The 13,928-nt window shown below is 41.1% G+C and overlaps 1 protein-coding gene across 1 annotated transcript in view; it reads left to right on the forward strand.

Moving 5' to 3' along the window:
* The window catches only part of CUX2 (cut like homeobox 2), a 642,019-nt gene that overhangs the window by 590,370 nt on the left and 37,721 nt on the right, over positions 1-13,928 (forward strand). Inside the window, exon 16 of the mRNA XM_073564137.1 lies at positions 2,272-2,373. Coding sequence (XP_073420238.1) covers positions 2,272-2,373 — 102 coding nt within the window. The remainder of the gene's footprint in view (positions 1-2,271; positions 2,374-13,928) is intronic.

Here is a 13,928-nt window from a genome sequence, read left to right on the forward strand (position 1 = left end):
TTTGCATTTGGCTGTGTGTATGTCGGCGCGCCGCTCTCCGCCAACGTGACCGCCATGTGACTTGCGGCTTCTGGTACGTGATACTCAAGCAAGCAGCGCAGTCAAAATGATGGCGGTACGTTCTAGCGTGTCTCAAGGACTGGAAGCTGACACGAGTGTGTAATGTAGATGTTGAAAAAGTGAAAAAAATGATAAATTAATATAAGGTTAAAAAACCTTATACTGAAGTGACAATAAACACCTGATATAAGAAAAATCGGATTACAAGGGACAAGCATAGTAAAAATCTTACTTGCACAGAATAATCCGAATATAAACAGATGTATAGATGAAGTGACATAGTGCAAAAGCGTGCATAATGAGAAGCATCAAATCAACAATATAAAAAAATCAAACTTTTTACATATCCATATAGAAATATATATATAATAAATAATAATAAATGTTATTTCTATAGCGCCGACATGTTCCGCAGCACTTTACATTTCAAAGGGGATTTGTACACACAATAGACATTACAGCATAACAATAATCACTTAGATTATAACAAATACCAAGAGGAATGAGGGCCCTGCTCGCAAGCTTACAGTCTATGAGGAAAGAGGTAGACACGAGAGGTGGGTGGTAACAATTGCCCTGATTGTTTGGACCAGCCATAATGTTAAGTGTGTAACAGTACAGACACAGAGGGCTAATGGATGCATAAAGCATGTGGGAACATGATGCGGGGAACCTGGTTATGGTAAAACTTTTGACTGTGCCACCCAGGGATAGATTAAGTTAATGTGTTGAGGCGGTAGGCCAGTCTGAATAAATGCGTTTTCAGGGCACGCTTAAAATTGTGGGGATTGGGGACTAATCGTATTGACCTGGGAAGTGCATTCCAGAGAATTGGCACAGCACATGTAAAGTCTTGGAGACGGGAGTTGGAGGTTCTGATTATTGAGGATGCTAACCTCAGGTCATCAGCAGAACGGTGGGCGTGAGGAGGGTGGTATACTGAAACAAGCTATTAGATGTAGGGTGGTGCTGAGCCATGGAATGCTTTGTGGGTGAGGGTAATAAGTTTGTACTGGATTCTGGAGTGGATGGGTAGCCAGTGTAATGACTGGCACAAGGTAGAGGCATCGGTGTAACGATTGGTGAGGAATATGATCCTGGCTGCAGCATTCAAGACAGATTAGAGAGGGGAGAGTTTGGTAAGAGGGAGACCGATTAGAAGAGAGTTACAATAGTTGAGACGAGAATGAATAAGAGAAACAGTAAGAGTTTTTGCGGAGTCAAAAGTAAGAAAAGGTCGAATTCTAGAAATGTTTTTGAGGTGCAGATGACAAGAGCGAGCCAGTGATCGAATGTGGGGGGGCAAAGGAAATCTCGGAGTCAAGTGTGACCCCAAGACAGCGGGCATGTTGCTGGGGAGTAATAGTGGAACCACACACGGAAATGGCAATGTCGGGTATAGGTACATTAGTAGAGGGAGGAAACACAAGGAGTTCAGTCTTTGAAAGGTTCAGTTTCAGATATAGTGAGGACATGATGTTAGACACAGCGTTTATACAGTCGCCGGTGTTTTCTAGAAAGGCTGGCGTGATGTCAGGAGAAGAAGCATATAATTCGGTGTCATCAGCATAGAGATGGTACTGGAAACCAATTCTATTGATTGTTTGACCAATAGGGGCAGTGTACAAGGAGAAGAGGAGGGGGCCTAGAACCGATCCTTGAGGAACCCCAACAGTAAGGGGAAGGTGAGAAGAGGAGGAACCGGAAAAAGATACAGTAAATGAGCGGTCAGAGAGCTAGGAGGAGAACCAGGAGAGAACGGTGTCCTTGAGGCCGATGGAACGGAGCATACGTAGTGAGGAGGAGCTGATGATCCACAGTGTCGAATGCTGCAGAAAGATCCAAGAGAATTAGCATGGAGTAATGACCATTTGATTTAGCTGTTAGTAGATCATTAGAGACTTTAGTGAGGGCAGTTTTAGTAGAGTGTATATATATATACAGTATATATATATATATATATATATATATATATATATATATATATATATATACCTAAAAGGTCTCCAAAATACTGTGTTTTCTAATTTACATAAATGCGCCCTACACTCAACATTATTACATAAAGTAACCATTTCTCTTTCCTCAGGACTGATTGGAAAAGGACATGATGTACACCCATCAGTATCCAAAATAGTGTCCATAAAGTTCAGTCAATCCTAATGTCAAAGGACCTTAAATTTGTACTGACCTTTCTTTATCTCCATTTAGGAAGTATTACACCTAGAATCCGAACGCCAGAAACAGGATCAGATGATGCCATCAAAAATATTCTGGAGCAAGCAAAAAAGGAGATTCAATCTCAGAAAGGAGGTGAGTTGCCTATCGGCTCCTAGTTTATTCTTTTACTTCCCGGCCACTCTGTTAGTGTACGCTTATTGAAGTATGGCCACTCAGTTAGTGTACGATTAATGAAGGATAGATATTGACATGAGCAATGCTTCCATTGGACTAGCAGGAGGTTTGATGGCTTCTTATGAAGGGTTAACTAACCTATTCTATACATATAAATCAGTCTCATCAACTCCAATCACTCTTAAGATGGTAGCTAGAGTTTGGGCACTAGCACAGAATATATTGAGGGGCTTGGAAATGCCAGTGGTTTCGTCTACAGGCCTGCTTTGGTTTAATCCTCACCTTCCACATTTATTTTCTCTGCCTTATGTGGTCTTCTAGGCAAGGTACAGTGTCAAATTCGCCTTTCATATTTTCTCAGATATTTCTGATTTGCTTATCTTTTGAGGATTTCCAAGCTAGATATGGGGTTCGTGATACTGGTAAGTTCCTATACATTCAGCTTCGTCACATGGTGCGTGCACAGTTTGGAAAACCGCCAATTTCCCTATGTTTTTCAAAATTGGAATGGCATCTTGTGGACCTCTGTTTTACCTATACCAATCACACAAGCATATTTTCTTCTCCAGTCATCTGTTGTCAAGCCTTATGTGAAATGGGTCATGGATACATTTTATTTCTCAGCCGTGAATGCAAGAGACCTGTTTTATCCAGAAAAAATTTCTAAGCACAGTTTAAAGGTGCCAGAAATATTGAGGAGGTTTGGGATGGTTCTGGATGATTTGAGTTTTCATTGTCAAACAGAGGTGAGCTTTTTGTACACTCAATTTGGTCCTGTCCAAAAATTCTTCCATTCTGGTCTGAGCCACTTCTGTTTCTTATGAACACTTTGAATTCCCTAGGGTGTTGTCACCTAAAGTGTGCCTGCTTGGTATTATAGATGAGCTCATTGATGAGTCCAACCACAGGCACTTTTTTGAGAATACTGTTTTTCTGTGCTAGAAAATTAATTAGAATGGCATGAAAATCCACAGAAGTTCCCAGTATGCTCCACTGGCTGCAATTAAATATATTCCACTATATAAAATCCTCTATATGAATAGGAGATGTGCTTATAAATTTGATAAGCTTTGGGGATGGTGGTTAGCAATAGCAGACACTGCCCAATAGGATTCCCAGTAGAGCTCTCTTTATAAATTTAGTTGTATCATATGTCTGTATAGGGTTATACTTAATGACATTTTGGGGGGAGGAGTGATCGGCATTGGGTCCGGTATGATTGGGCGTCGTGTATGAGGTTGTATGTACTGAGTGTATGGATCTGTGTCATGATCCAGGTTGGATATGACAGAGAAAAAACACAAGTAACCTTTTTTTTCTGTGAGCTATTTGCTCAGGGTTGGTTTTGCTCCCGGTGGCCATTAAGGGGTTTTACACAGTGGTGTCTTTTTCCTAGTTTTGCCCCCGGTGGCCATTAGGGTCATTGCACTTTTGTAGTTTCAGTTTAGTTTGCCCCCGGTGGTGGTAAGTGTCATTGCACATGATAATTAAGCAGGTGTGATTCCTCTGGCTTACTATAAAGGTGTGTCATGTGCTCTCACTGATGGTTGGTGATAGTCCTCAGTTACAAGCAAGCCTGTTACATGAGAGTGGCAGCTTAGAAACGGGAGTGGGAGGTTCTGATTATTGAGGATGTTAACCTCAGGTCATTAGCAGAACGGAGGGCACGGGTAGGGTGGTAGACTGAGATGAGGGAGGAGATATAGGGTGGTGCTGAGCCATGGAGAGCTTTGTAGGTGAGTGTAATAAGTTTATACTGAATTCTGGAGTGGATGGGTAACCAGTGTAATGACTGGCACAAGGTAGAGGCATCGGTATAACGATTGGTGAGGAATATGATCCTGGCTGCAGCATTCAAGACAGATTGGAGAGGGGAAAGTTTGATAAGAGGGAGACCGATTAGTAGAGAGTTACAATAGTCCAAATGAGAATGAATAAAGTTATTGTGAAATCTTATAAATGCCTTGGACAAGAATTTTAAGGCTATGGTCACACATTGTGTTTTTGCTGCGTGCATTTTTCTTTAATGCAAATTAAAAGCTGCTTTTTACAGTACCAGCAAAAGTTATGAGATTTCAGAAATCTCATGCACACACTTGTTATTCTTTTCCTGACTTAATTGGAAAACTGCTGTTTTTTTAAACTGCAGAATGTGAATTTTTTCAGCTTCTTTGTAGTGTTTTTTGAACCACAGAAAGTAATGAGTAAGTGCAGAAAAGTAGCAAAAGTGCTGATATCATTTTTTGCAGCATTTTTGGTTAAAAAAATGCAGGTGCAGCAGGATGTGAAACCCATTTATTTATTTTTATGACTTTCCCAAGTTTAAATCATAATGTGCTCACATGAGCATGGATGTTAGTATTAGTACAGCTTAATTAAATTAGTGATATGTGTGAAAGTAAACAATGCCTGAACACTGTGTTAAGTAAACAATACCCTACCAATTCAACTTCTCCCACTTTTTTACTGTTGCAATTATGTATTTTTTCATGAACTCATGTAACCTTAGTTCACGATTGTGCTTCATACATGAATCCAGCTATTTTGTTCGGAATAGTCACTATTTTTTCAGACATTTTTCCCCCAAAGTAATTTGATCAAATTGCCCTTTTTTCATAAAATGTTTGTTTGTATCACATGTGTCTTGCATTGGTGGCCTAACACCTTGTATTATTCACACCTGCCAGGTGGAAAAAAAAGCCTAATTTTGGAATCTTGAAAAATACAGCATAAAAGACAGCAAAAATGCACAAAGAAAAGCAGCAAAAAAGGCTGCAAAACTTGTGTTTCGACTGCAGATTTCTTTACTGCCAAGAGATCAGATTTTGGTTGCAGAAAAAAGCAGTTGAAAAAACAATGTGTGAACATAGCCTAAAGTGTCAAATTGTGCAGTCAGAAGACAAATATAGTCCCCTCCATTGTAAAACAAAACACAAACGAATCAATATAAAACAGCTTATTATATAGTAATAATAATTTTATTTCTATAGCGATGACATATTCCGCAGCACTTTACATTTTAGAGGGGACTTGTACAGACAATAGACAATACAGCATAACAATAATCACATAGATCAAAACAGATACCAAGAGGAATGAGGGCCCTGCTCGTAAGCTTTACATACAGTAACATACCCTTGTTTGTAGGAAATCTGGATACATTTAAAACATGGTACGGATGTAGAAAAAGGGATTCCTTACATTAGGGCTCATACCCATTTGCAAGAAAAATAACGGTCTGATTTCAGGACCGAAAAAACGGATGAGTGCTGTGCAAGTGTAATGCAATTTCTGTGCGATTTTTCCACGGAACATCCATATGACATGCGTATAATAATAATAATAATAATACATTTTATTTTTATAGCGCCGACATATTCCGCAGCACTTTACATTTCAGAGGGGATTTGTACAGACAATAGACATTACAGCATAACAATAATCACATACAGTAGATTATAACAAATACCAAGAGGAGTGAGGGCCCTGCTCGCAAGCTTACAGTCTATGAGGAAAGAGGTAGACACGAAAGGTGGGTGGTAACAGTTGCCCTGATTGTATGGACCAGCCATAATGTTAAGTGTGTAACAGTACAGACACAGAGGGCTAATGGATGCATAAAGCATGTGGGAACATGATGCTGGGAACCTGGTTATGGTAAAATTTTTGGCTCTGCCACACAGGGATAGGTTAGGTTAATGTGTTGATGTGTTGATGTGTTAATGTGTTGCGTATGACATGCGTTTGCAATCTGTATGCAATGCGATTTTAACATGAGCTTTTACATACAGCAGTTCTCTCTATGTTAAATCTCATGTTAAAATAGCATTATAAAACACAGCTGTACACATCGTTTTAAAACAAAATGATCTTCAAAGCATACACAGATAGATAGATAGATAGATAGATAGATAGATAGATAGATAGATAGATAGATAGACAGATAGAGTAAAAGCCGGCAGATGCAGCGTACAGTAAAGAACAGAATAGGTTCGAATAGAGTAGATAGACAAGATATATACACATAGTATAGGTGTGTATATACAGTATATATATATGTCACACACATATATATATATATTTGAGAGAGAGATAGCAGAATAGCCGTTAATTCATTTGTCGTCTTTTGTAACATAAGTGTAGAAGCCGACAGGATAGGAGACATGTTTTACATATAGTAAACCATTGCATATCAGGGAGATTTATATATGTCAGTGACTACTAATTTTATTAGTGTGTTTGTGTAAAATTTTGGATCTGTAGGTGTTAAAAGAAGGAATATAATCACGGAAAAAAATTGAGTGGGCTCCTGCGTAATTTTCTCCGCCTGAGAGGGAAAGCCAGTGACAGAGGGCAGATATTAATAGCCTAGAAAGGGACCATGGTTATTGGTCCCCCCGGCTAAAAACATCTGCCATCCAGCAGCCTCAGAAAAGGCGCATCTGTTAGCAGAGCTGATGTGATGAAACCAGTCAATGAAAAGCTGCACCACCATCCAGCATTTTTCAATGCTGAGTATTTACCCTGGACAAAAATAAGAGATAAACAGCAACAGATTTGTATGCAGTTTTGCATTTGATGTTCTGTGAAGCTAATCATTGACTTTTCAGCACAAAGTACTTGTAAATAATGAATACACTACAAATTAATAACTCAATCATTATTCTGTGACTATATTTGAAGAGGATGTGAATGGGGAATAAAAACTGGTGGAGTAGCAGTGGACTCTGTACCTTCTGTACCTTTCAATGAGACCACTGTGCCACAGAGGAGCAGTCCGGGCTGTATAAGAGTTGCACTGTGTATGGGCTTCTTTTCTGATGTATAGAGGCAGAACTAGCCCAACGTATACACAACGCATAGTACTGTTGGTTTGTATATTCATCTTACTATAGTCCCACAGTGAAGCTATGATTTGTAAACTCACCTTTTTTTAAAAAAAAAGACTTTATTTTCCATTTTTTAAGCAAAATGAAAATACTAACAGTAACAACCATTAGTCAATAATTAGCATCAATGTACACTGAAGCCTGTTTAATGTCTGAGTTTAGATCAATATAAAGTAGTTACATAGAACAAATTAACAACTAAGGAATCATATTGTCATGGTCACGCGTGGCTGGACACAGTGCCTCCAGCAAGGCGGATTTAGATGACATGCGTGACCCTGGATACACCGCCTCCAGTTGGGCGAATTTAAATAATAAAGCGTGCAGCTGGATACGTCACCTCCAACAGGCGAATTTCGGAAATACACGTATGTCTGGAAACCCCGCCTCCAGTAAGGCAAATTTAAGCAATAAAAGGGAAAACCTGGGTAACAATAACAATGGTGGCCCTGCGATAGGGAACGGGGACGTGGAGATCTCCTGCACTCCCCTGAGTCAGTGTCTCTACACTCCTAACGTTCCCTAGGCCGGTTCCGCACCGGGCGCCGCTCAGGATACCTTTCAATCCTAGCTCGCCCTCCACCTACCCCTTTCTAGTGTAATGGCCGGTGCGGAAACTAATTCCACCACTGCACTAAAGCACACATAAGGAAAAGAGACAAAACAGGGAAACACCACTTAGCTTTGCTCTGTTGCTTACGCTCCCAGCAACAGAGCCCACCACCTGCGTGCATCTTTTCCTCCGACCGGATCCAAAACCATAGTGCAGCCTTGGAGCAAACAGAGTCCACCACCTGCGTGCAGCAGTCCAGAAACAGAGTCCAGCATATGAGTCCAGCTTTCCAGCAAAAGAGTCCAGCATCTTGAGTCCAGCTTTCCAGCAACGGAGTCCAGCATCATGAGTGCAGCTCTACACCATAGCTGCCACTCTACCAAGCCATGCAAGAACTCCTTGCTGACACCATAGCTGCCACTCCAGGACTCTCACTCCTGCAATTATCCACAGTATTCTTTGTCTTTTCTCCTCCATAGGCCCATATTGTTGGCATGTAATTTTTTCATGTGGATTAATAAAGATTGTATTATTTGATGGTTTATTTTTTGCTCCAATCTTTTTCTTGGTTTGTATACTTCATTAGTGGGAGCTTCTCCATCTTTTATCCCTTCTTGACCGGCATTATGCCTCTGTCTTTGCACTGAAGCAATTGCTTCACTATTTACTATAGACATAATATGTTTATTTTGACTTCTTGTTCTCTTATGTTAACTGGTGCATGCATAGATTGTAAGCTTGCGAGCAGGGCCCTCATTCCTCTTAGTATCTGTTTTGATCTACAGTATGTGTTTATTCGTATGCTGTAATGTCTATTGTCTGTACAAGTCCTTTCTATAATGTAAAGTGCTGCGGAATAGGTTGGTGCTATAGAACTAAAATTATTATTATTATTATTATTATTAATAATGACTTTAACATGAGAAATCCTAATAGTGTGTAATATACTGTTGATTTCACCTTCTGTGAGCATTTGTGTTGTTATTTAATATTATGCTCCAACCGCATTTCATTCTTTTTTGCTCAATGGTCTCAATTGTGAAAAGAAGAGAAAGAAGTTTGCATGTGATTGCAAGTATGCAAACTGCATATAGAATGGAATTAAGCAAATGGATAAAATGTAACTTTTATTCAAAAAGACTAAAAAATTAAACACAGACAAACATCACCCTTGTGACAGAATAAACCAAAAACACAATAAACGTAGACACAAGTAAAAAATACCCACAGCTGAAACACCTGTTCAGTAATGGGTAAAAAAGGCCTCCTTTACAAAGCGGTATTGCGTAATGTGATCAGTTGCAATATACATCACTTAGGTACCTTACTCATTTAACTCCCATTAGAGCAAGGTGTAATTATTGTCAACATAACCAAGTTGTAATCACAAGAATTGGTATATAAGCACAATAACCCCTTTTTTTGGGTCTCAATAAAATGCTAGTGCATCCTTTTACCCCTCATAGGGGGAAATTCCTTATATTGCACTGAGTAAATGGTCATTCACAACTAACACACGATTGTGCACTAAGTGTAACAATTGTGCATCTGGCAACTACCATCCATTGAAACCTTTAACAAAACCAGCAGCAAATAGGCTAGGCAAAATGGTGAGATCGATCTATATACAGTCAAAAAACAGAACCCTGCCGCCCCACTAATTCAGTGAGCGTTCCAAATGACCAATTTTTCATATACATTAATCATGACGTATACTTTCATGCCATCACGGCTTTATATTGTCTGATCTCACCCGGTTTAGAGGAACTCCGACACTCCATATCCGCTTGTCATGACTGCGAGCCTGCAATGTGCAAATGATTTTTTAGTCTTTTTGAATAAAAGTTACATTTTATCCATTTGCTTAATTGGATCTATATTGGTGGATACTAAGTCCTGCTATCTCTATTCTGCATATGGAATGGAGCAGTCATGTAATGATTGTAGAGAGTGTGAAAACAGCAGCATTTTGACACAACGTTTTAATATATTTTTTGGGTTACAAATAAAGTTTCCAAAAGTTTATTAAAAAAAGGTGATGTATAAAAGAGCCTCACTGTGAAACATTTGTCTAATGTTCACAGTTTTTGTCAACACTACATGCTGTTTTATTAATTAAATTGAACAAAACAGCTGATAAGAATGCCTGGCAGTGGGCAGCTTTTAAAGTATGTTTTCCTCTAAAACACTTCAGCGTTTCAGAGTCAAACATACCTGGCTGAGATCATACAGGCAGTGTCTGATACATGTGGCCTATGGATGGGGCAACATGTATCAGCTGTCAGGTTCACTTATCTCTATATATAAAACTGAATGTGTGTGTATGTCACCAACCAATCACGAAGCATCTTTCATTTCACCAGAGCTGTTGAAAAGAAGCTGAGCTGTGATTGGTTGCTATGAGCAACAGTTTTCCTTGCAATCAGTCACTAAGCAGCTCTCATTTCACCAGAGCTGGTTAAAAGAAGCTGAGCTGAGACGGGTTGCTATGAGCAAGTTTTCCCACTTGACAACACGTCAGCAGACACTGACATGGTGGGAGAAATCTAGGATCCCTGGGAACATAAGCTCCCAACCATTGTCTGCCCCCCAGAAAGGAGCAGAGAGCACGGCAGAAATGAATCCCCCCTCCCATGCCCATATGCCCATCACACATCCTCCATCCCATAGGCACATCTTCCCTCTTAAAGGGATCATTGGTATGGAAGTCAGAGCAAATCCATCCAGCACTTTGGTTTTGACCCCAGGCCTCTCTTAAAGGGATCATTGGTATGGAAGTTAGGGAAATTTCACTAAGCGCTTTGGTTTTGACCCCAGGCCTCTCTTAAAGGGATCCCCGGTATGGAAGTTAGCACAATTCCACTCAGCTCTGTGGTCTGACCCCAGGGTCTCTTAAAGGGATCATTGGTATGGAAGTTAGGGCAAATCCACTCTGCGCATTGGTAATGACCCCAGGCCTCTCTTAAAGGGATCCCCGGTATGGAAGTCAGGGCAATTGCCTTCAAACGCTCTGGTACTGACCCCAGGCTCTCTTAAAGGGATCTCCTGTATGACAGTTAGGGCAAATCCCTCAGCGCTCTGATTCTGACCCCAGGGTTCTATTAAAAGGATCATTGGTATGCAAGTCAGGGCAAATCCACTCAGCACTCTGGTTCTGATCCTAGGCTCTCTTAAGGGATCCCCGGTATGGAAGATAGGGCAAATCCACTCAGCGCTCTGGTTCTGACCCAAGGCCCCTCTTAAACGGATCCCCGATATGGAAGTGAGGGCAAATCCACTCTGTGCTTTGGCAGTGACTTCAGGCCTCTTAAAGGGATCTCCGGTATGGAAGTTAGGGTAAATCCCTCAGCACTCTGATTCTCACCCCAGGCTTCTATTAAAAGCATCATTCATATGGAAGTCAGGGCAAATCCACTCAGCGCTCTGGTTCTTACCCAAGGCCCCTCTTAAAGGGATCCCCAGTATGGAAGTTAGCACCGTTCCACACAGAGCTCTGGTTCTGACCCCAGGTTGACGGGGTGATGTGGGATATTAGGGGGAGTAGTCCGGTGGCTCTGGCTGACGGGATGATATGGGATATTAAGGGTAGTAGTCCGGTGGCTGTGGCTGATGAGATGATGTAGGATATTAGGGGTAGTAATCCGGTGGCTCTGGCTGACGGGATGATGTGGGATATTAGAGGTAGTAGTCCGGTGGCTCTGGCAAACAAGATGATGTGGGATATTAGGGTTAGAAGTCCGGCGGCTGTGACGGGATGATGTGGGATATTAGTGGTAGTTGTCCGGTGGCTCTGGCTGATGGGATGTCTTGGGATATCAGGGGTAGTAGTCCGGTAGCTCTGGCTGACGGGATGATGTGGGATATTATAGTGAATGTGGCTATGTGGAGTTGGCGGGGCTATACACTCAGCTATACAGTTGTGGCCAAAAGTATTGACACCCCTGCAATTCTGTCAGATAATACTCAGTTTCTTCCTGAAAATGATTGCAAACACAAATTATTTGGTATTATTATCTTCATTTAATTTGTCTTAAATGAAAAACACAAAAAGAATTGTCCTAAAGCCAAATTGGATATAATTCCACACCAAACATAAAAAAGAGGGTGGACAAAAGTATTGGCACTGTTCGAAAAATCATGTGATGCTTCTCTAATTTGTGTAATTAACAGCACCTGTAACTTCCCTGTGGCACCTAACAGGTGTTGGCAATAATTAAATCACACTTGTAGCCAGTTGACATGGATTAAAGTTGACTCAACCTCTGTCCTGTGTCCTTGTGTGTACCACATTGAGCATGGAGAAAAGAAAGAACACCAAAGAACTGTCTGAGGACTTGAGAAACCAAATTGTGAGGAAGCATGAGCAATCTCAAGGCTACAAGTCCATCTCCAAAGACCTGAATGTTCCTGTGTCTACCGTGCACAGTGTCATCAAGAAGTTTAAAGCCCATGGCACTGTGGCTAACCTCCCTAGATGTGGACGGAAAAGAAAAATTGACAAGAGATTTCAACGCAAGATTGTGCGGATGTTGGATAAAGAACCTCGACTAACATCCAAACAAGTTCAAGCTGCCCTGCAGTCCGAGGGTACAACAGTATCAACCCGTACTATCCGTCGGCGTCTGAATGAAAAGGGACTGTATGGTAGGAGACCCAGGAAGACCCCACTTCTTACCCCGAGACATAAAAAAGCCAGGCTGGAGTTTGCCAAAACTTACCTGAAAAAGCCTAAAATGTTTTGGAAGAATGTTCTCTGGTCAGATGAGACAAAAGTAGAGCTTTTTGGGCAAAGGCATCAACATAGAGTTTACAGGAGAAAAAAAGAGACATTCAAAGAAAAGAACACGGTCCCTACAGTCAAACATGGCGGAGGTTCCCTGATGTTTTGGGGTTGCTTTGCTGCCTCTGGCACTGGACTGCTTGACCGTGTGCATGGCATTATGAAGTCTGAAGACTACCAACAAATTTTGCAGCATAATGTAGGGCCCAGTGTGAGAAAACTGGGTCTCCCTCAGAGGTCATGGGTCTTCCAGCAGGACAATGACCCAAAACACACTTCAAAAAGCACTAGAAAATGGTTTGAGAGAAAGCACTGGAGGCTTCTAAGGTGGCCAGCAATTAGACCAGACCTGAATCCCATAGAACACCTGTGGAGAGATCTAAAAATGGCAGTTTGGAGAAGGCACCCTTCAAATATCAGGGACCTGGAGCAGTTTGCCAAAGAAGAATGGTCTAAAATTCCAGCAGAGCATTGTAAGAAACTCATTGATGGTTACCGGAAGCGGTTGGTCGCAGTTATTTTTGCTAAAGGTTGTGCAACCAAGTATTAGGCTGAGGGTGCCAGTACTTTTGTCTGGCCCATTTTTGGAGTTTTGTGTGAAATGATCAATGTTTTGCTTTTTGCTTCATTTTCTTTTGTGTTTTTTCATTTAAGGCAAATTAAGTGAAGATAATAATACCAAAGAATTTGTGTTTGCAATCATTTTCAGGAAGAAACTGAGTATTATCAGACAGAATTGCAGGGGTGTCAATACTTTTGGCCACAACTGTATATACAGGGGTTGGACAAAATAATGGAAACACCTGGAAACATCAACAAAAGTTAGTTTAATATGGTGTAGGTCCACCTTTTGTGGCGATTACAGCCTCAATTATCCGAGGTATGGATTCATACAAGGTGTGAATTGTTTCCAAAGGAATTGTAGCCCATTCTTCAGTTAAAACACCCTCCAGTTCTTTGAGCGACGATGGCGGCGGAAATCGACGTCTAACTTGAATCTCTAAAATCGGACATAAATGCTCAATAATGTTGAGGTCTGGGGATTGTGGGGGCCAGATGAGATACTCAACTTCATTACAATGTTCCTCGTGCCATGCTTTAACGATTCTAGCTGTATGATTTGGTGCATCATCATCCTGAAAGATGGCGTTCCCCTCCGGGAACAGTGCATGAACCATAGGATGCACTTGGTCGCCCAAAATGCCTAAATAATTGCGGCTGTTAATTCTTCCATGAACGGATATCATTGGCCCGACGGATCTCCACGAAATAGCACCCCAGATCATCACAG

This window comes from Dendrobates tinctorius, unplaced genomic scaffold (genome assembly GCF_039654945.1).
Source record: "Dendrobates tinctorius isolate UK_male_01 unplaced genomic scaffold, ASM3965494v1 ptg000003l, whole genome shotgun sequence".
Taxonomy (NCBI): Eukaryota; Metazoa; Chordata; class Amphibia; order Anura; family Dendrobatidae; genus Dendrobates; species Dendrobates tinctorius.